The sequence below is a fragment of the Zingiber officinale genome, chromosome 9A, assembly GCF_018446385.1.
Source record: "Zingiber officinale cultivar Zhangliang chromosome 9A, Zo_v1.1, whole genome shotgun sequence".
Lineage (NCBI taxonomy): Eukaryota > Viridiplantae > Streptophyta > Magnoliopsida > Zingiberales > Zingiberaceae > Zingiber > Zingiber officinale.
The window spans coordinates 38,581,891-38,605,903 of record NC_056002.1 but is presented as its reverse complement, the minus strand read 5'-3'; the positions used below and the strand labels follow the sequence as shown (position 1 = coordinate 38,605,903).

The following is a 24,013-nucleotide window of genomic DNA, read 5'->3' as shown; positions in this document are numbered from 1 at the left end:
GCGGCGACCTTAAACCCTCACGTCATTGGCGGTCGAGCAGCGACCTTAAACCCTCACGTCATTGGCGGTCGAGCGGGGACCTTAAACCCTCGCGTCATCGGCGGTCGATCGACGACCTTAAACCCTCGCGTCATCGACGATCGAGCGGCGAACTTAAACCCTCGCGCCATCGACGGTCGAGCGGCGACCTACCTTAAACCCTCGCGTCATCGACGGTCGAGCGGCGACCTTAAACCCTCGCGTCATCGGCGGTCGAGCGGCGACCTTAAACCCTCGCGTCATCGGCAGTTGAGCGGCGACCTTAAACCCTCACGTCATCGACCGTCGAGCGGCGACCTTAAGCCCTCGCGTCATCGACGGTCAAGCGGCGACCTTAAACCCTCGCGTCATTGACGGTCGAGCGGCGACCTTAAACTCTCGCGTCATCGACGGTCAAGCGGAGACCTTAAACCCTCGCGTCATCGACGGTCGAGCGGCGACCTTAAACCCTCCCGTCATCGACGGTCGAGCGGCAATCCTAAACCCTCGCGTCATCGACGGTCGAGCGGCGACCCTAAACTCTCACACCACCTGAATCGCCCCCAAATCGTCGACTAGATAAGCAGGTATGAAGGCGATCACTTTGTCACATTTGGAAAACAAACGTAAAAACGGCAAAAAGAAGAATGTTAAAAAGAAGACGGTCCCAACTTTGCCCAAAAAGTTTAGGCCGATCGGATGAAGGCAAATAGAAAGTACAACCAAAAGACCCCCAAACAAGACATATAAGAATATGTCAACACTCATTCCAAGTAATCCAGAGCATCGTCCGGAATGGAGTCGTTGAGCTGGTCACGGTCAATGATAGTGCCTGCCAGATCGGTGGGCAGGTGCCCCTTCTTCTTGAGTTGAACGTTGTCAATGGCAAGTCCGAAAAGTCAAAGAATCTGGTCTACGAACTTGTTAACGAAGGTGTTAGACCGCCACCTTCATCTCCTCGAAGCGGCCGGGCTCGCTTTCTTTATGCGTCTCTAGGGCCGACCGGGCACTCTCCAGGTCTGCCTTCACCACCGCGAGATCGGAATCCTTATCGGACAACTGGCTCCGTAAAGTGGCTTCTTCGGACTCGCAGGCTTGCCGCTCAGACGCCAGCAGGTCCTCTGCCTTCTTCAGCTCGTCCTCGGTCTGTTTCAGCTTCTGCTCAAGAGCCTGGGCCTCCACATTCTTCTTTTCCAGATCATTAACGACCCTTTGCTTGCGGTTAGTGGCGAGTGTGATCTTGCTCTCAAAGGTGGTAATCTCCTTTTTGAGTCGGTCGATGTACCCGACCTGCTTAGTACTCTTGCCCCGCTCGGCAGCGAGCGACTCTTCACTCTTGGCCAAATCGACCTGCAGTTGAGCCACCTGAGTGTCGTTTAGGCCATGAGTAGTACCCGACTGGCTGGGAGCTTCCTTCAGCCGTCTCAGCTCATCCTCCACAAAAGCGAGCCTCTTGCACATAGCAAGGCCGTCCACCCAAAACTGCAGAAATCGAAACCCGGAGTAGATCAGAGACAAGGCCAGATTAATTGGTACAGGAACTGAAAAAAAACTCACGTCGGTAAGTTGCCTAGTGTGGCTGTCCGCTAATACACCCGGGGGCACGACCGTCGCTCGAGCACGTGCATCCTCCCACACCTCGGCCAATTGGCCTCGAATAATGATCTGGTGTTCAGTCTGGCTTGCTGAGTCCCCCGTTGCTGAAAGCTCTTCGGTTGGAAGATGGAGGGTGGCAGTGACGCGTCTCCGGCCGGTTGGGGCTGAATGAGAGGATGTCGATCGGCCAGCGCGGGAAGAGGAGGGCGCGAGAGTGATGCTTGATCTTAAGACACGACCCTGGCCCGATAGGGGCGACAAATTGGTGATGGGAGCGGCGACAAGAGGGTCGGAGGGTGTCCGATCAGAAGAGACATTGGCGACCTCCAGTAATGTTGGTCCGGAAGCACCCGTCCGATCGGCGATCCTCACCGCTGAAGACATTGATCGAGCAGCCTTCTTCGCTTGGCGTCTCTTGTGCGTATTCTCAAGCGGCGTCTCTGATAGCGAGCCCTCCTCGGGAATGGATTGAGTGGCTGGAAGTTCTACGATCGGCGCACCAATCGCCGCTCCTTCAGTCGACACTTAACCCGACTCCCCACCAGCCTCTTGAATGCCTACGGGCCCATGATCGGTGGGTGATGGCTCTAGAAGATCGTCTGATCGGAACCCGCACTCAGCCAAAACTTCGACCACTACTTGGTCGACGTCAGCAGTAGTAAGCTTCGATTGCCCAACCAGTCGTGCCCTCATCATGATGTCGGCTGTAAAATAAAGAAAGAAATCAGTTAGACAAAAAAGAAGAAAAAGCGAGTCAACAGTTTACCTAAGTTGACTAGCTCGGACGGGCTGATCGGACTAAGGCCGAAGAGCGCCAAGACTCCTTCTTCTAGCAGCTTATAAATGTTGAATTTTTGGCCGGCTAACATGGAGGCGGCTTGTAAGTAGGCCGGGGTGCTCTTATAGCGACACAGTGATGGTTGAGGCCCCAACGAAAGTTGCCAAGTGGTTGGAAACGGGGGCCGATCGGGAAAGCGAACAAAAAAAGAAATACTCTCTCCAATGCTTATTGGAAGAGGGTACCCTGTCAAAAAAGACTAGGCCAGGGCGAGCTTGCAAGAGGAAGGTGCCCGGCTGATCGGAAAGCTTTGGGTAATAAAAGTAGTGGAAAACGGAAGGGGTCAGAGGGATGCGATGCAGGCGGAACAAGATAATTATCCCGCACAAAAGGCGAAAAGAGTTCGGGATTAACTAGGAAATAGATAAACCAAAATATTTACAAACATCTACAATGAAGGGATGAAGGGACATTCACAGACCGACAGCAAATTGATCCCGAAAGAAGCAAGCACAGCTGATCGGTGGATCCGACAGTCGATCAGTGGGTAACGAAACATGGATGTCATAGCCAGGGGGAGTTCGAAGGTGTTCGCTAAAGTCCAAGCACCGTCCTTGTCGAACCTGGACTCCATATTGTTGTACCAAGGACCCGAAACCGAGATCGAGGACTGTGAGGTACTTGGCCATGATCGGAGAAGTAACCGAGAAGGGTCAAGAAGAAGCGAAGAAAAAGGAGCGAAAGATCATGAAAGAGTTCGCCGGAGGGGCGTCGGGGAGGGCAGAATAGCGAAGGGCTATAGAAGAAAATAATGGACTCATCGGAGGTGGAAGCAGCAAAAGCAACAGAAGGGTTCGCCGAAGAATACAGAGGAAATCGCCGGAAACAAAAAACTCTAAAGGAGGAAGGCGGCAGTCGCGAGCTTATGAACCTCCAAAGGAGAGGCTGAGCCGTCCGATCGGTACTATAGATACCTAGAGACAAATCTGGCCGTTAAAATTCAAATCGCCAAAGGTCACTCCCCCCCTGTCACATCGAGCGTGCGGTGACAGGCAGTGATACGTGGCGTGCGCTCGTAGGGCGGTTGTCAGAACAATTAAGAAGGCATGCTCCGCATTAACGCTTCAGAGATGCTAATTCCAAGGGATTTCGCCAAGAAGTGCCAAGGCAACGGCTCTATAGGCCGACCGATCGGGATAGCCGGCTCGTGGACATACATTCTCTCATGTTGACCGATCAGCCTGTTGAAAGCATCACCTCATAAAGAAAAACTAAGGCCGATCGGTGGGTCTCCCACGAAGAAACATAGCCGACCAAAGCGCTAAATAGGGGGTAATATTTTCACACCATTTTGTCCAGTCAGTCAGACTTACAGCCTCCTTCGACTAGACTTAAAGGGGAGGCATGTGATCCGGTGATGACCCAGGAGGGCCCACCTCTAAGGAAGTTCAGCGCTTTGGTAGACGTCAAAGTCAAGGGGTGGTCAACCGAGAGACTAGCCGATCAGAAGGCCCTTCGTCCCCGTCCGACCAGAAGAGTTCGGAGGGGGTTGGCTGAGCCTACAACACACCAAGGTAAGGGGCACTCACGTCGATCAGCCCAGACATAGGCGCATGAAGTCAAAGAAGAGGTCGATTGGACCGATCAAGGGGAGTCCAACGAGGCAAAGGACACTCACGCCGATCGGCCAAGACGTAGGCGCATGAGGTCAAAGAAAAGGCTGGTCGGACTGATCAAGGGGAATCCGGCCAGACGGACAATCGACAGATAAGTCGGAGGATACATGCCAACATCCTTCTGGGAGTCAGTGTCGCCAATTAACGGTGCGTATGGATAGAATATCCTTTTGGGAGTCAGTTTCGTCGACTGACGACGAGGAAGGACAGAGGATCGTACGGAAGAAGATCCCGTCGCCGTGGCAGAAATACGTTTGCCCCGTTATGGGTAAGATGTCAGAGATCCTTTCTCAATGTTAGCTTTTGGGGGAAAGCTTGGGAATACGCATCCGTCCGGGAAGCGTGCAGTCTACTCGCCGAAGCCCTATATAAGGAGAGGAGGAGCCCCCCCCCCCCCCCCCCGCGGGGTACGCGCACACGTCTTCTGGAACCACCATTCACTTCTTCTTTGCTTCCTTTGTTTTCTTCGCTTGCCGGTGTGTGACTTGGGCGTCGAAGGGCCGTCGTCGGGGAACTCCCTCCCGGCTTTGCACTAACGACTTGTGGTTGTAGGAGCGGGATAGCATCAACGAAAACGAAGAGCCACCTCAGCATTGTTTCCCGGTTGCCATCTACTCAACTTCAGGACAGGATCAATAACTATGACAATTTCATTTTTTCGGGTGTATAGATGGAAGTGGAGTTCTCAATGACTGTGAGGATATGTTTGGTTAAGTTATTATGTGTAACCTTAGTTATGTGATTATCAAGTAATCACATAACCAAGGTTATTAGGAATAAAACATAACCAAATATTGTTTGGTTCAACCTAAGTAATGTAACAAAAACTTATTTGTTTGAAGGTTTTAATGAATAACCTAATTTAATATTTTACTGTATTACCCTTAGTTACAAAATCAATCATATATATCTTTTAAAATCTATTTTTTTTTCTTTCGCACTTTTTTCTTTATTTTTAAGGGGTTTTTATTTCTTCTGGGTTTTTTTATTTATTTTTTTTTCATTTTTTAACAAAAAATTAAAGTTTTTTTATTTTTTATTTTATTTTTTAAAAGTTTTTTTATTTTTTTTACATTTTTTATTTTTTACATTTTTTTTACGGTTTTTTATTTTTTATTTTTTATTTTTAATGGGTTTTAATTTTTTTTATGTTTTTTTTTCTATTTTTTATTTTTAAATTTTTTTTAAGTTTTTATTTTTTTTACATTTTTTAAATTTTTTTTACCTTTTTTCTAATTTTTTTTGTATGCTTTTTATTTTTTCCCCCTTTTTTTAAATTTTTTTTACGTTTTTTTTCTATTTTTTAATTTTTTTTAATGATTTTTTTTTATTTTTGTCTTTACATTTTTTCTTTTTTATCACATTTTTATCTTATTCAAGGGTATTTTGGGTAAAAAAATTCCGTTAATTCCGGAATCAAGAAAAACTTTAGTTTTCTAATACTGGGTTGCATGTCTATTTTACTGACGTTTCAGCATGGAACATTACTCGAGAATTATCGATTACTTAAATCAAATAGGATTTTCGTTGATAATCTTTGATGAATAACCAAGATTATCAAAGATAACTCTTAACTAAATGCATCCTGAAGGATATTGTGAGGAAGCTAAAACCTGCTTTGGTTTAGCTCAAAATATGATCCTTGTTCCATGCATGAAGTGAGATTTTTGCGCGCATGTGGTAGCTTAGCAACTCCCTTTTTATATTTCAAATGGCTAATTAACTAGCAACTTGTTATTTTTCATTAGGTATTAAGATCATAACAGGTTGGCTGAGGATTCTGTCTGTGTCCATGATCAAGTTTGATCAACTTTTACTAGTATTTTAATTTTTTTTTCTCTCATGAAGGTCTTAGTAATGCTTACCAACTAGAGATATCACAATCTTCTAAAGAACCATGAGCTCTTTGTGCTCTAGTATAGATGTTCTGTGTCATATACGTACTTGGAGAAGTGATAGCTCACGCATTGTCTACTTCCTAAGTGAAGTATCAATGATTTTCTAGTCTATAATATGCTACCTACATTCTATGGTGATGTGAGAGTAACAACAATAATAATAACTAAATTTTATCCTATTAGATGAGATCGAATATATAAATCCCTCAACGTTATTGAGCTATTCTCCAATTATATCATCATTTATCATTATTAATCCAATTTTCTTTGGATTTTTTCTTTTTTAATATAAGTATTTATCATAGTTTCATATCATCTCAATAAAATATTATGCATTGTCTACTGCCTAATATAGTGTCAATGATTATTTTAGCTTGTAATATATGCTACATAGGACTCTTTTAGGGGTAATGGGTATTAGAGATAATTATATATATATGTGTGTGTATATGGATGATGATATGAAAGATACATAAGGTGTCTGAGACGGATATGGCTTAAGGATAGAGGAGGAATTAGGAGAAGGAAGGGGGTATTTTGATCATTGTACTGTAGCATCCCTTTTAGGGCACTGTTCATGGGGGGGGGGGGGTTTGTGGGTTTTCTTCTCTGCCGCCAAGGACACACAACCCTTCTTCGTGCTTTCGTTGCACCACCAGGGATAGGGTCATCTTCTTCCTCCCTCTCACGCTCCTCTCCTCTCGCCGGCAGAAGCCTCCAACCGCCAACATCTCACGCGAACGGCAATCACCTCCTCTTCGTGTCGCCACTACCGTCTTCTCCTTTCTCACTGGCAAGCCACCTCCCCTCCTCTCCTCTTTCTGGTATCCTCCGCCATAGGAGGACAAACACTGCTGCCACCTTCTCCCTCATCGCTGGTGAGCCACCGCTCCCCCCTCTCTCTCTCTCTCTCTCACTCTTGGTTGCATTTTGGACACCGCCACAGGTGGAATGCAAGCTCCACCGGAACCCATCAGCCGACGTCAGCGGTCGCTCCTCTTCTCCTCCTCATGTTGCTGCTGCCATCGAATGAACTCAACACAACCTTCATCACGTTGCCACCTCCTCTTTCGTCGATCTCTAATGCCAGCCGCCTCCTACGCCATTCGCCGTCGATGCCTATTGCCGCCACGACCGGACCACCCCTCTCTTCTCTTCCCCTCTTTATGACGGTCATCGCTGAGTCCGACGGCTGCCATTGCATTCGGCCACCAGGGCGCACCTGGTCGTCGTTTCTCGTCAGGCGGGCAGCAACCCCCTTTTCCCTCACGCACGCCATTGACTCCCCTTCGTTGGTTTCCTCGCTCCACAGCCAACAACCACCTTCTAGCGACAACCAACGATTGACCCGTCGCCTTGGCCGACCCATTACATCGGTCCGATATCAATCCATCACTCCTCAGCAGTCGACCCCGCTGCCAGCACCTCAGATCCGCCAGTCTGATTTTCCAGCTCTCGATCCACATAGTAGTCTGCCTCTGATGTCGATCAGGCCCTTGAGCCCTCGCAGTCATTATGTTCTGACCTAACTTTGTGATGTTTTATGTTCCGGCCTTCGTGACATTTTATATCCTGATCTGCGTGCCGACATCTTAGCTCGGCCTGTGTGCCGATGTCTTATCCTTGCATGCGTGTTGATATTTTATCCCGGTCTACGTGTCGATATCTTATCTCGGCCTGTGTGCCGATGCCATAGCCCGGTCTGCGTGCTGAGGTCGCATCCGGTTTCATGTCATCGTGTCCGGCTCCGTGTCATCAGATCCAGCTCTTCATCCGGCTCGGAGTCATTTCGAGTCCTGACAACTCGAGCAGTGCCCCGACTAGCTCACCAATTCACCCGAGGGTGCCCCCTGAGCTAGGGTATGTTCTCCATTCTTATTCTATGCGCATTTCATTATTTTATGTCTTAATCTATTAATTATATATTCGTTGGATCTGTCTCAAGCATCAGGGCACCAGGGACCGGGGCAACCAGATCGCTGACTGCAGGTAACCTTGACTAGAGGACTTCTGACGACTTAGTCAACATAGAAGTCATCTCAGCATATCCCCCATTCGAGATGTCATGATTGAATCAACATTCTCAGGGTATGTGGTGGGATGCTTGCCACATAAGGTCGCGGGGTTGAAACTCAGGGTAGTCGGGGCGTAAATCCCCAGTCCCTGTGCAACTCACACCACCTGCCACATGCTCGCTCAGGATGCTGTGATTTACCTCCCTCGTGATGGCCTTGGGTCGGGTGCGGCGGAGACGCTGGGGACGAATGATTTTGCCTTTTGTCACATGATTAGATCAATATTCTATCCATTTCATCTGACGATTCGTCTGACTTAGATTCCAGATAAAATTAATGTCTATTGAAAAGAGATGAACTTAACAAAGATGTTACCTCTCGATAAAACATATATCGAACAAACGTTAAGATAATACAACAGTGTAGTACACCTTCAGTTACTTCCATGTATAAATTATTCAATATAGTGATTAATTTGCAAAATATAATGATGATGGATGGACAAAGCACAGTTTAATCACGAGAAAAAAAAATATATAGTCGGCACATTGATAAACATTTTTTAATTCTATAGTATTTTTTTATGTCTTAAGCCTAATCCTGAATCAAGATACCTGTATGATATGCTAAAGGAAAAGTATTCAGGGAAAAAAATACCAAAAAAAAACTATTTCTTAAACTCCGAACAAACACCTAAAACAACAACACAAGTCTTATCTGAAGAGATTCACGATCATTAAGAACATTACTCAAGATTTGAAAGAAAAAAGATATAATCATAGTTTTATTGCACTCTGCATAGAATCCAACGAGTTGATATCTGAATTGTTCCATTACAACAGTTGGATTCTCATGTCTCTGGACCTTAATATCACTTTCCAGGGGACCTTAATCAGATCAGCTTGTTGGACATTCTTCAATCAAGACTTACGTCTAACATTCTTCAATCAAGACTTACATCTACACATACTTTGCACAATTGTCATCACAGATCCACTAATTGTAAACATGTGAACATATGACATTATGACTACTAGTTCGAAACTAGATTTGAAGGGACTATCTATACATGCGGCTACATAACTTGTTGCCTCAGCTGGTTATTCTACCAGCATTCCATCCAACAACAGCTACCTTTCTTCAGTATTTGTCAATTCCTGCAAATAATTATGTGGGTCAAAGTAAAACAAACAGTTTCACAACCATCGGTGTAATGCAACTTGGAGTAACCGGAATGATAAGTCGCACTACCTCAGAGACATGGGATGATGGTTCTGCGTTCAACTCCAAGTCACTTCAGAATTTCTTGCTTCAGACTTCTCATTCGAGTACCTAGATTATCAAGAAGAATATAAGCAAAGATAGGATTGGACAAGATGATAGATAAGAATGTTAAATGTGTTGACTGGAAAACTGATGTTTATGCTTATGTTGAGAGGATAGTCACCCATACTAACTCCACACAATCCACCCAAAGAAGTCTCTGTTAAACTGGAAAAACACCATAAATGATCAATTGTGCAAAAGGCCAAAGCTTCCACCCTATCTGTGTTGAATTATAAAGTGATGTTCTTAGAAGACTAAGTTAATCTAGTCTATTGCGTGTTAAATGGTTTATTTTATAATTTGGAAGTCTAATCATTAATAGTTTTGTCCGAGTCTTTAGGCGTTTAGAACGTATCGTGTGTGATCCTATTTTATAGGATCTGGTGTGATCCTAATCCTATTTTATAGGATCTGTGATAGGTTGAAGAATTGATGTAAAGCCTATATATAGGCTTTTTTCCTTCGCGTTAGTGTGTGAGAGAGTTTTTCTGTATTCCATCTTTCAAATAATTGTTGTTGATAATTTCTTCACGTTATTCTTCATATCAAGAGTTTTTTTCACGGTTAGTCATTTCGATTCGCTTGGAGTGACAAGGTTTTTATCTTATCGGTTCTATTTTTTCTTTACATGGTATCAGAGCCTGGTTATTTTCGTGAAGAAGGTTATTGCTCTCTCGATATGGAAGGCATTGGTCGTGTAGCGGGACTTGGTTTGGAATTATTGAATCAGTCCAACTATCAAATCTGGAAGACATGTATGGAGTCATATCTGGTCGGTGAAGATTTGTGGAATGTTGTTTCCACTAATGGAGTTATCGCTCCAGCAAATATCACCGAGAACGCAAAAGCGTTTAAGAAATGGAAGCAACAAAATGCTAAGGCAGAATTTGTTTTGAAGAGAACCATTTCTCAATATTTGAGCATGTAATCGGATGTGAGTCTGCCCGTGAAATTTGGCAAACTCTCGATTGGTTGTTCAATAAAAGGAATGAGGCTCGATTGCAAATGCTCGAAAACGAGTTGGCGGCTGCAAAGTAAGATGGTATCTCTATTTCTGAATATTTTCTCAAAGTAAAAAATTTATGTTCAGAAATTTCTCTTCTAAATCCTGAAGAACGAATCTCGGAAGCAAGAAAGAAGCGATATATTATTCGTGGTCTTCAGCCTGAGTATACTCCATTTATCACTTCAATTCAAGGATGGACTCAACAACCATCACTAGAAGAACTTGAAAATCTTCTCTCATCACAGGAATCGTTGGCCAAACAAATGGTTACAATGAATATTAAGGAGGAGTCAAAGAGTGCCTTGTTTGTTAAAAAAGGGAATTTTTATAAAGGAAAAAGTAAGATAGAAGGACTCCAGATCATTGAAATGCACCTAAGAAGACGTTCAAATGTTACGGGTGCGGCAAGCTTGGTCATATTAGAAAGGATTGTCGAGTTAAATTGAAATCAGAAAACTATGCAAATTTGGCCGATGTGGCCAAAGAATCTGAAAAAGAAGATGATTGGAAGAATTATTTCCTTACTGATATTGTTGATACTTAACGGAAAACATGCTTAATAGCAGAAGGAACTTCTCACATAAAGCATCCACCCAAAAATGAATGGATTGTAGATTTTGGTTGTGGTCATCATCTTACCGGAGACGAATCAACTTTTTCATGTTCTCAGTTACATGATAGTGGCAGGAGTATTATCACCGTTGATAATACAATTCATAAAATTCAGAAAGAAGGCGCCGTTGTTATTGACAACAATCGTGGAGAATCAATCACACTAAAAAGTGTATATCATGTGCCGGGGATACAAAAGAATCTTTTTTCTGTTGCAAATGCAGTGGATGCTGGAAACTTCGTGCTCTTCGGACCGCGAGATGTGAAGTTTCTTCGGAACGTTAAAGAAATTAAAACAGACGTTGTTCACACTAGTACGCGTGTAAATGATTTATTTGTTCTATCTGCATCAAATTCATACATTGAAAAGATGAGTAGCAATGATAATTCCTCCTTGTGGCATGCAAGACTTGGTCATCTAAACATGACTAAGTTAAAGGTAATGATTCAGAGGAAATTAATTGATGGTTTGCCTGATCTATCAAAGGTTGAGGATGGCAAAATTTGTGAAGGCTGTCAGTTTGGAAAGGCACATAGACTTCCTTTTGAGAGCTCAAATTCACGATGCACAGTTCTCCTGGAACGAATCCATAGTGATTTGATGGGTCCTACTTGAACTGCTTCTTATTCTGGATCTCACTATATGTTGCTGTTTGTGGATAGTCATATGTGGTTCACATGGGTTTATTTTGTGAAACACAAATCAGAGGTATTTTCAAGATTTCTAAAATTCAAAGAAACTGTGGAAGGAGAATTGTGTAGAAAAATCAAAATTTTGTGGACAAATAATGGAGGAGAATTCTGTTCAAATGAATTCTTCTCATTTTGTCGAAATAATGACATTAAAAGAGAAATGTCTTGTCCGGAGACGCCACAACAAAATGGCATGGCTGGAAGAAAAATTAGACATCTTGTGGAGACCTGCAAATGTTGGCTGCATGCAAAGAATTTATCCAAGGAGTTATAGGCACAAGGTATGAAGTGTGCAGCTTATGTTATTAACCGGGTGCCACTCAGTCCAACCACTAATAAGGCACCTTATGAATTGCTCTTCGGTGTTAAACCAAACGTGAAGTATTTTTGAGTCTTTGGTTCAATCTTCTATGTTCATGTGTCTGAGTCTTAAAGGAGTAAGTTAGATGCCAAAGCAATTAAATGTATTTTCGTCGGTTATGACGAACAAAGAAAAGGCTGGCGGTGTATGGATCCTACGACTAACAAATGTGTTATTTCTCACGATGTTATCTTTGATGAGATTTCTGTCCATGACTCTACAGATGTCTACAAGGAAGAAAATGATACAGAAACTTTGCCATTATCCCATAGCTCAGAAAATGTATCTGAAGAAAATCAAGGAGAAAGGGAGAACTTGCGCTCTATTCAAAACGATGGTTCTCAGGAGGAGACAATCAGCCAACGATCAAGACGAAATATTGTCCGACCGTCTCGTTATAGAGATGATAATTTTGTCACAAATTTTTCTTGCTTCTTTGCTAATCCTATTGATGATGACGAACCTTCTTCTTATGATGAAGCTAAAGGAGTAAAAGAATGGGAAGCTGCCATGAAAGAAGAAATGGATGCTTTGTAGAAAAATCAGACGTGGGACTTGGTTCCTAAACCTCCTATAGTGCAACCAATTTCATGTAAATGGGTCTTTCGAATAAAGAGGAAGGATGATGGGAGCATAGATCGATTCAAAGCAAGGCTAGTAGCTCGAGGTTTCTCTCAAAAGTACGAGGAAGATTATGAAGAAACATTTAGCCCCGTGGTAAAAATGACTTCGGTACGTATTGTTCTAGCATTAGCAGCCAGCTTGGGTTGGAAATTGTGGCAGTTGGATGTTAAAAATGCTTTCTTATATGGAGAGCTTGATAGAAATATTTATATGGATCAACCGCTTGGATTTGTGTCCTAGTATCATCCGGATTTTGTGTGTAAGTTGAAGAAGACCCTCTACGGATTAAAGCAAGCTCCACGTGCATGGTATGGAAAAATTGCAGAATATTTAAGATTATGTGGATACGCAGCTTCTGAAGCAGATTCAAATCTCTTTATCAAGAAACATCAAGGACTCATAGTGATCATTCTGTTGTATATGGATGACATAATTCTAACAGGTAGCAATTATGTAGAGGTCACTCGTCTTCAAGAAGAACTTTCGTTGCGGTTTGATATGAAGAAACTTGGGGAGCTCAAAAATTTTCTTGGGCTGCAAATTGGAAATCTGGAACAGGGAATTGGTGTGTCTCAGTTCAACTATGCTAAACGGCTCATTGAGAAATTTGGATTGATTGATAGAAAGAAACGGTCTACACCACTTGATGTGAGTGCAAGACTTCATCGTGATGAATGAACATGTTTATCGGATCCTCGTCCCTTTCGTGCACTTGTGGGAAGTCTTATTTATTTGACAATAACAAGGCCAGATATTGCCTTCTCCGTCGGTATGGTTAGCCGATATATGCAAGAGCCACGGAAGCCACACTTTGAAGAGGCAAAGAAGATCCTAAAATATGTTAACTCTACTCTTAACCTGGGTCTATTTTATAAGAAGGGTGTAGAGTTTTCCTTGCAAGGATTTGCAGATGTTGATTTTGGTGGAGACTTGGATGATCGGAGATCAACTTCTGGTTTTGTATTTATGTGTGGAACTACAAGTATATCATGGTGTAGCAAAAAGCAAGGCTCGATATCTCTATCCACGACTGAAGCAGAATACAAAGCATATGCTCATGCCGCTCAAGAGTGTATATGGCTTCGTAGACTCTTTGAAGATTTGCACATACCCATTGATCAACCTATTCCTATTCATGGAGATAATCTAAGTGCAATCAAGCTTACTTCTAATCCTGTCTTCCATGCAAGAACAAAACATATTAAACTTGAGCATCATTTCATTCGTGAGGAAGTGCTCGATGACATTATTGATATAATTGCAGTTAAGAGTGAAGATAATATTGCCGACATTTTTACAAAATCACTTTCGAAAGGTGCATTCGAAGATCTGCGATCAAAGCTCGGATTAGTTATGAGAACATCACTTTAAGGGAGAGTGTTGAATTATAAAGTGATGTTCTTAGAAGACTAAGTTAATCTAGTCTATTGCATGTTAAATGATCTATTTTATAATTTGGAAGTATAAGCATTGATAGTTTTGTCTGAGTCTTTAGGCGTTTAGAACGTGTCGTGTGTGATCCTATTTTATAGGATCTGGTGTGATCATAATCTTATTTTATAGGATCTGTGATAGGTTAAAAAATTTTGATGTAAAGCCTATATATAGGCTTTTTTCCTTCTCGTTAGTGTGTGAGAGAGTTTTCCTGTATTCCATCTTTCAAATAATTGTTGTTGATAATTTCTTCACGTTATTCTTCATATCAAGAGTTTTCTTCACGGTTAGTTATTTCGATTCGCTTGGAGTGACAAGGTTTTTATCTTGTCGGTTCTATTTTTTCTTTACAGCCTGTAAGCCAGAACAGTTAGCCATTGATGATTGTGCCAATGGTTGTTACATAGATAACATGGGGAAAGCCGCTTACGGCCAAAATGTAGTCTTCAATTCACTAAAGATATGATTCACACTGCAAGAAGCCCAATACTACATAGTAGATACTATTCCATAAGGCAGACCATGCAGTCTGGTCAAACACCACCTTAGCAGGACAACCCACCAGTCTTGGAAAGGAAAACGTGACTGAAATGCAGAATTACAACATTGGATTGGTGTTGCAACATAAGCAAAAGAATTGATACTCATGGTATAAGGAGAAAGTATGGCTAACAAATATTTGATAGTAGAAGTCAACAACCTCATAGAAGTGATAATAATAATGAGAAAGTAACCCATGGAGAGAAAATCCTACAAGTCCGGATCTGAACATGTGAGCTCAATCAAATTCATAGAGTGGTTTTCCTTCATAGCACTGCAACAATATTTATGAATTACATAATAGAGAAGGAATGCATCTGAAATGACCTTTAACTTGTAAAACACTGAAGCATGAAATCAACCTGGGCAATCCAATCACCTAGAGAATAAACAATACCATTTAGCAGCATTTTGGCGAGAATGGGATGTGTTTTCAAAGATTGTTCATAAGCGGCCCAGTTATGCTGTGGTGCATACCTAAATATCTCATATAATGTCTAACCCTGAAATAGATCAAGAAGGCAAGAGACAACAATGAGCATAACTGCCACTAATTACATACACGAGGCACAAGGGAAACCAATGGCAATAGATAGTACTACATTGTTTTTTCTGTATTTTCTAACAACAAAAATCATGTCAACACAGTGAACTACCTTCTTCAAATCAGTGGTGCATTAAATGTTCAAGCCCATAAACTAACTCTCTAATTATTAGTACGTGATATATTCTGAAACTTGTGTGACACTGTTTACTAAATGAACAAATCTATTCCTTGTTGATGATACATCAAAAAAAAAAAAAACAAGAACGCATCTTGAACCACCAAATGGAACAGTTACCGAGTCTCAGGAACTGATTCACTAGATGGTGTTAACCAGCAAGGCCATTAGTGTTCAAATTCTGTCTGGTTCTGTTGATTTGGAAGAAGATCATATGGGAAGCAAGAATCATGTATAGTTGCAACACAAGTCATCTTCTTCCATGTGGAACTGATTACAACTTAAATCTAGCTAGTGATTTTTCAGCATTAGCTATACAAGTGTACTAATAGAGATCACGGTTTTGATAAAGGAATATGGAAAAAAAAAACAAATTGAGATTAATGAATCAAATGGTTGGTAGTGATTCATGAGAATTCAATTATAAACTACAAATACAATCTTTTACTCAAGCGCACAGGTTTTGTTTCTATTTTGGTTGAAATCAATAGGCAACCAAATTCCAAGCAACAAACAATCTTCTATTTAATAATTAAATTCTTCATACAAAAGAGATGTTATGCACAAGGAAGAGAATTACAATGCTTTTCAGACAAATTTGAAGAGCACCATCCCTCGAACATAAAAGACTTGTTATGAATATAAATTAATGTTAAGGAATTATTCATCCATCAGGTTCAATTGGCATTCTTAGTGCTTTTTTACTAAAGTTTATGTCTTACCAAGATTGCTCCTACCGTTCACTTTATCATAGAGTCTACTAGTTTCTTCTTGGACACCAAACTACAATTCCGTAACAGTAACTAACTAGACTATTGAAAGGATAAAGAATAAGCATAACTTTCATCAAACAATTTATCTAAGAAAGCATTCAGATTAATTAAAATTGTTGTTTCCATCTGAGCACCAACAATCTCATGGTTCTTAGAATGTTCATCGAGTATAGTTAAGGAAGTTCAATCAAAATTCCATTCGACAAGATCTAAGTCCTAGAGCAACTTAACCCACATGCCAATAGTAGCTGTCGATGGTAAGCAGCTTCGTGATGGCGAAAGTCCCAGCATCTAGAACAATAGCAGCATTGACAGCCCGATTCAGCGACTTACCAATGTCTTGCTCATCCTCCAAAGAGGAAGAGAAGCCAACACCACCACTTCCACCACCGCCAACGACTCTGCCGCCGATATCGAGAGCCAAGGCCCGGACTTGGCTGCCAAGGTCCTCAAGAGGCTGCTCCCTCACGGAGGAGGCGATGACCCCGTCCTACTGGTCCGTCGAGTCGCTGCTATGCACTGGGATGGCATCGAGGCCCTCCTCGGCCAAGACCGAGGCTGCGAAGAAGGAACCCCGGCTCCTTCTGTTGGATCTCTTGGGTAGAGAAATGCATCGGCGGCGGGAAGGGCACACAGGCGATGGGATGGGAACACTGGCCGGGGCACTCGAGGGATCTAAGTTTGAGATTGACGGGTGTACATACCTGCATCCCGTATAATTCATCTCATATATTTGTTTCTTATAACGAATTTATAGGATCTAAATAAATCTAGTCGGCACGTGAGTTTCAAATCTCAATTTGATAAAAGTTTATTTAAGTAAATCAAATTCAAATTTCATAATTCTTAACTCATTCGTAAACCTATTAGTTAAATTTATAATCAATTTTTAAATAAAAAAATAATAATTTTAATATTATAAAAAATATAAATAAATATATTAAATTTATTTATTAGAATAAAATTATAAATTTTAATAAAAATATTTTAATTTTCTTTAAATATATAATTTAATTTTTTAAAATATTTAAATTTATAATTTATATTTATTAAATTTATTTAAATTCGATAAAAATTTAAATAAATTTATGAATCATGAATATATTTATTAAATAAAATTTGATTTTACTTTTACATAAAACAAATTCAAACATTCAAAAAATTTGACACAGCTCAGCTCAATTACACATCTATGAATTGATAGTAAATCTTATAATAAATTGATAGGACCGAATTACTATTATAAATTAGAGTTGGAATCTCATTAAAAAAAAAACGTAATTTTAAAACTGACCAACGACAGTTTTTTAATGGACTATATGAAACCGCTGGAACGATGAAATCGAATGACGAATTGACAGAGCGCATTTTTACCCTAAATTATCCATTAATTTCACCTTCTTCCGCCTCGCCGGCCGTTCCAGCCTCTTTCCTTTCCGGTATCGGATCCTTCACGCTTCACTTCAACCCGCCTACAGCCAGCCTTTGTCCCTATCCATCTAGCACTCTATTCTCTGCCCCTCCCCTGTCTGTCACGCCTCCTCTCGACGAAATACCTAAAACACCCTCCCCCTTACACTGTCACACCTTGGCATGTCAATGGCATAGTCGGAATTAAAGAAAAAGTTAAGGGTAGTAACGAGAAAGCAGATGAGAGAGGGCCCTTCGGCCTCGCTGCGTGCCTCAGTCGAGGGACCGCGGCGGTCGCAGGTCTATCGTCGCTCAGGCTTCAAAAGTCGCTCCGCACACACTCACTCACTCTCTCTCCTCCTTTTGCCTCTCGCACGGGAGGCAGCAGCGAAGCGAAGCTAGATCGAGGGGTGATGCGCACGGGGAGGTTATTTTGAGCCGGAAGGGAGAGGAATGGGGAAGCTAGGTTGCTGCTGAGGGATATGTTATGCGAGGGCGATGGAGCGGCGCGGGGGCCGGCGATGGCGCCGCTGAGGGCGGCGACGGCAGCGGAAGCAGTGAGAGGGGAGGTTAGATGGCGGCATTTTGACAACTCAGTGAACGCCATCTCGTTTGGGTTCGTGGCCACCGCCGTTCTCATCTCCATGTTCCTCGTCATGGCCATCTTCGAGCGCTTTCTGCGCTCGAGGTCGCCGCTCGCGGAAGATGGCAGGGTAGGCGGCGGCGATGCCGACTTTTGGGAGGCGGATGGAGTCGTCGCCGGATCCGGAGGTGCATGCCAGCAAGATGGAGTACTCGTCCCATCCCCTAAGGTATTTACCGATCGCTACTCTCTTTGTTTTCTTCCTGTCCAAAGCTGTCATGAAGCCTAATCTCTGCTTCGGAATGTCTTCTTGTCCTTTCTTGATTTGTTCCTCTCTCATCAACAGTAGTTTTAAACAACAAAACTAAGTCAAAATGTTCTTCCACTACTAAATTCTACTTTTAACATGTAATTGCTGAACACTACAGTCGACAACATCATTTAAGATCCTTTGGGTTCTTGCATTTTTTTTTTCTCTTCTTTTGGTCCGATGACTTTGGAAAATGCTTGAATAGGAGATATGTTTATTGTCCTAACCTTATTCTCAACAGATAGCTGACAATTTTTATGTACAACAATAAATCCATTAAGGAAGATCCTTACTTGTTTGAAGGACAACATGAATTCTACATTCTGTGCTGTTTTTCGTATCAGATGCAATTAAGAGAGGTTTTGCACTAGTCAAGGACAAGACAGTGAACGCCATTTTGACATTTCCAAACAAAGAGGAAATCATCTTTAGAAAATGAAATGACCTCCAGTAGGGTCCAAAGTTCACTAACAAATAATGTTTGGAGTCTCCATCCTAAACTAATCATTCCATGGCTGAGGCATTTGCATGGTTCCATACAAAATGGTCCTACTAAAATCTGTAGATCAATTTTATGATTGTTATATTTATTATTCAACTTATGGATAAATGTTTACTTTATACATTGGTGATACATATCGGAGTTCATCAACACAGGAAAAGGAATGGGGATATTATACTCCCCATGCTTTGTGCTCAGTGAATCTTGCCTACTATGATCTTGCCGTTCTGTTTCTTTTAGGAGACGTTTGGTTCTTTCCTAGGAATAAGAATCGGAATGAGAATCATTATATTGTGGAATGGGAATGAGTATGAGCATGAATATCACTCTTAAAAATAATGTTTGGTTAGTTACATATTTTCTATCGGAATAAATCAAAATTTCCTTTTTTACCCTTAAAAGAAAATAAGAGAAAAAATTAGATGTGAGAGAAAGATGAATATGAGAGAAAAATATGATGAAAGAGAATGATGAGAGAGAAAGTCTTATTAGAGAGAAAGTGTGATGAGAAAGAATGAAGAGAGAGAAAGTGTGTTGCGAGAAAATAAGAAAAAAGAGTGTGATAGGAGAGAGCATGATGAGAGAAGATGAGAGAGAAAATATGATGCGAGAGAAAGTATGATGAGAGACGATGAAGAGAGAGAAAATGTAATGAGAAAAATGAGGAGAGAGTGTGTGATGAGAGAGATTGAGGTGAGAGAAAATATGGTGAGAGAGAAAATATGATGAGAGAGAAAGTGTGATGATAAAAAAAGAGAACAGTGAGTGTGGTGGGAGAGATTAAAGAGAGAGAAAGTATGATGAGAGAGAAAGTGTGTTGAGGAAAAAAAGGAGGGAGTGTGTCAAGAGAGATTGAGGAGAGAGAAAGTATGATGAGAAAGAAAGTGTGTTGAGGAAAAAAAGGAGGGAGTGTGACAAGAGAGATTGAGGAGAGAGAAAGTATGATGAGAAAGAAAGTGTGTTGAGGAAAAAAAGGAGGGAGTGTGACAAGAGAGATTGAGGAGAGAGAAAGTATGATGAGAGAGAAAGTGTATTAAGGAAAAAAAGGAGAGAGTGTGATAAGAGAGATTGAGGAGAGAGAAAGTATGATGAGAGAGAAAAAAAAGAGAGTGCGATGGAAGAGATTGAGGAGAGAGAAAGTATGATGAAAGAAAAAGAAGGAAGAGAGTGCGATGGAAGAGATTGAGGAGAGAGAAGGTATGATGAGAGAGAAAAGAGGAAAGAGAGTGTGATAGGAGAGATTAAGGAAAGAGAAAGTGTGTGATAAAATGAAGAGAGAGAAAATATGATGAGAGAGAAGTTATATGAAAGAAAAAAATAAATAAATATATTTTGATATTTGATATTAAGGGAGAAAATTTTAGTTTTAGGTCAAGGGTATTTTTGGAATAAGGGAATATTTTGATTGATGAAAATAGAGTAATGACTTATTGAAGGAGAGGTACATGAGAATGAGTTATTACCCAATTTCAATGATTCATTCCCTTATTTACATTTCTTATTCCCATTCCTCACTATTATTTTTTTAAACCAAACGGCTCCTTAGTTATTTTGCCTAATGCATTATGTCATATCTTCCTAAGGTACGGTTTGTTATGATCTGATATTGGAACGATGACGGTGATCTTTGGAGGTATAGGATAACTCCATTTTGTTGTCCCTTTTAGCACACGTGTTGGTGGTCCTAGATGCCATTCTCAAAAGAGTAATTCGATCACTTCAAATACATATTTATAAACTAAATCATCATTCTGAATATCTTTGCAATTGCTACCTTTTAAATTGAAAGTTAAATGTGCTAGCCAACTTCCAATTTGGTTGATTTTATCAGTCAATTACTGATGCTTGATAGGAAGTCTAATACAGTACTGAAGGTGTCCATTTACAATTTTGGACAGTAGTATTGTCATTGATTAAGTTCAGGCCTTAAGATTAGATATATTGTTATTAATATTATTGCTGCTTAAACTTGTTATAACAGAAGTGTTAATAAACATTTTCTAATGTTTCGGGGCTTGGATCATAGAAGTCTAATTGATAAGCCTACTGCGGCGGGTGCATCCAGTATGACATTATTCATGTTTTCATGTCCATTAATTCAGTTGGAAATGATCCCTAAGTATAGATGTAATGCCCCGGCCCGGTCGGGCCCCGCCCGGATCGAACCGGGAACGTCATCAGAATTGCCCAACAGGTTGATGACTAGTTTCACAAACCACCAGAGGTCCTTTCAACGTGCTTTGTCCTCATTCGCACGTACACTGGAAAATTTCCCAGAAGGTCACCCATCTTCATATTTCTCCAAGCCAAGCACGCTTAACTTTGGAGTTCTTAAGTTTGAGCTTCCGAAAAGGAAGGTGCAACTTGGTGATATGGATAGTATCATCTAACCTTTTAAACCATACTTAATCAGAATCTCAGAATCGGGGTATTACAATCATCCCCACTTAAAGACACAACGTTCTCGTTGTGTAACCACAAATCACACCACAGATAAATCCCAGGATCTCCCTCGCTAGGTGGTGCCCTGGGTGCTCCTGCCACAGGTGCGCACTCACGGTCACAAGGTTGCTCTGATATCATCTGTAACGCCCCGACCCAGTTGGGCGCCGCCCGGACCGAACCGGGAACGCCACCAAAATTGCCCAGCAGGTTGATGACTAGTTTCACAGACCACCAGAGGTCCTTTCAACGTGCTTTATCCTCATTCGCACGTACCTTGGAAAACTTCGCAGGAGGTCACCCATCCTCATATTTCTCCAAGCTAAGCATGCTTAACTTTGAAGTTCTTAAGTTTGAGCTTCCGAAAAGGAAGGTGCACCTTGGTGATATGGATAGTACCATCTAACCTTTTAAACCATACTTGACCAGAATCTCAGAACCGGGGTATTACAATAAATTGTCACTCCCCGGGGGAGCTCATACCAGAAGAAATTTCGGCAGCATCTCCCCTGTATGGGTGACAATCTGAAACTTACTGCATCATCCAAATACCTCGACCAACACGGCCAGAACATACATATATAAAAATAAGCAATCATCACGCAGTTTAATAGTAAAATTAAACTAATGCAACGATAAAGAAAAGCCATCTCAAAAATCATACTCAACTACACACATAAAGCTCAAATCCGATATTCTACTCCACTACACCCATAAAACACAAATCACAACGAACTCACCTATTTTGCCATCCAGGCAGACATGTAGCAAAACATATCCAATAAAACCCATCGACAATAAAACCATATAATATCCAAGTATTAAAAACCAGAACAAGTCTAGATAGTAATAAGAAATCCAAAAGATAAAACACACATCCTTACGATCTTCAGGGGACTAGCGACTGGAACTCCTCCGGGCAACCTCAACATGAAAATAGTAAATATCCACGGGGTGAGTCAACTTCTCAGCGGGTAACTACTGATATGCATAATAAAGAAAATAACAAATAACACTAATCATGCGTACAGTCTCTGATATAAGAAAGATAAATACAAACTGAAATAAATAGGAGAACAACTGTACTAACCAGGACATGATGTATGGATAATAAATCGAGAGGTATAGGAATCATGTATGCATGTCAAACAAATGCATCCATCCAATATGCAGTATAAAAGTGCAACAAATATAAGCAATAAATGCATCAATGCGTATGATGCCAATGACATGTCTTGGTCACCCCTACTGTCAGTCAGCCATCTCACACATAATGGTGAGACCGAATATGTAGGGTTGTGACAACCGTGCACTCTACCATCACTGCTCCTGATGAGTGACTAAGTGTACGAGATGCTGTCAAAGTACACCTATCCTCCTACCTCAAATCATAAGTGGGGAGCTTAATGCTCTCATCTCTCTGAGACAATCCAGAAGAGGGATCCCTGACGTGCTACCACAGTGTGTCACGCTATCCATGAGTGGACTAGCGGAGCACTGACAGAGCAAGCTACCACACACCCTGCCTGATATACCACTAACCCATGAGTGGTTGTGTGTGCAGATCCATGAAATTGATGATGAGCTCAACAATAATGGGGCTACCAATCGCACAACATGCAATCATGCAGAGTATGCATGACACTAAGTATGAAGATCCTGACCATATATACTTTCATAAAATATGTACCAAAAATATACATGGATCAAATTAGAAGATCTAGGTACACAGGTCAGATATGGTATCAAATAAGTCCAGTATATCCTATGGCATGGTATGTCATTACCTTTATGATCATAAGTAATCTGAAAGTATAAACATGAATACAAACAGGAAACAATCAAAGCATGCACAGGAAATGAGCAATGACATATCGATGCAGATATAAAACACAATCATTACTATTTGTTAAGAAATTACTATGCACATCAAATGACAAATCTAAAAGATAAGTCAAGGTATCCGCCTCCAATAAGAGGATCGTATCCGGTCCAAATCTGACGTCGAGTTACTCGTCTCGCATCAAAGTCCTGTGTCACCAATATAAATATATTTTATTTAGCTACAATCAAATGAATATCTAAATAAAATCCTTAAGAATAATTTAGGGGAAACCCCTAATCGATCGTAAATATTAACTCTACCCAAATTACTCCATTGCGCAACTAGGGTTATTTCCTTAACCCTAATCATTACTTATCGCCTAATAACCCTATCCCTTTCATAGCTAGAATTAAATCTAGTTCGTATTCGAAATTACCTCTTCCACTTACCTAATTCCGAAGCCTCAGCCGGTGATCCACAGCCGAAAAGAGTAGTTGCTGGAAGACCCTCCTCACTGCCCGGATCAAAAGAAAATCATGAATCAACCTAGAAATCCATTCACCACCACAATCCAGTAATAAAAATGGTTTTCTTTACCTTTTCTTTGAATATATAAACGAAATGGTATCTGCGACGATTTACCCTTCTCTGGATCTGGTGAAAATCTAGGGTTCTTTGGCGTGGCAGAGGATCATCGGCTGGAGACTAGGACACAGGTAAGAAGAGGAGAGGAGGAGATGCTCGGGCTCTCCCTGATTCGGCCGAAGACCTCACACGGAAGGCGATTGAAGGCGATCGGTAGGGGGCTCAGCGGCTGGCACTGACGAGAAGAAACTTCGGCGAGGCGTCGGTGGTAGGGTGCCGACGCT

General features: G+C 41.4%; 1 protein-coding gene and 1 long non-coding RNA gene across 6 annotated transcripts in view; one reads left to right on the top strand and one right to left on the bottom strand.

Moving 5' to 3' along the window:
• Positions 1-8,779: 8,779 nt before the first annotated feature.
• LOC122021974 lies at positions 8,780-16,774 on the bottom strand. 5 transcript variants are annotated; one of them, XR_006122733.1, is made up of 5 exons: positions 16,308-16,774; positions 14,940-15,080; positions 14,738-14,851; positions 9,233-9,313; positions 8,780-9,138 (listed from the first exon to the last, which is right to left on the bottom strand). It is a non-coding gene; the product is annotated as an uncharacterized LOC122021974 (long non-coding RNA). The 5 variants fall into 5 exon arrangements; XR_006122734.1 differs by having other exon boundaries at positions 14,975-15,080; XR_006122732.1 differs by having other exon boundaries at positions 14,738-15,080.
• Positions 16,775-17,802: 1,028 nt separating this feature from the next.
• LOC122020254 (secretory carrier-associated membrane protein 3-like) overlaps positions 17,803-24,013 on the top strand; it is a 29,778-nt gene continuing 23,567 nt past the window's right edge. The window contains exon 1 of the mRNA XM_042578100.1: positions 17,803-18,294. Within this exon, the coding sequence (XP_042434034.1) occupies positions 17,965-18,294 (330 nt within the window). The 5' untranslated portion in view covers positions 17,803-17,964. The remainder of the gene's footprint in view (positions 18,295-24,013) is intronic.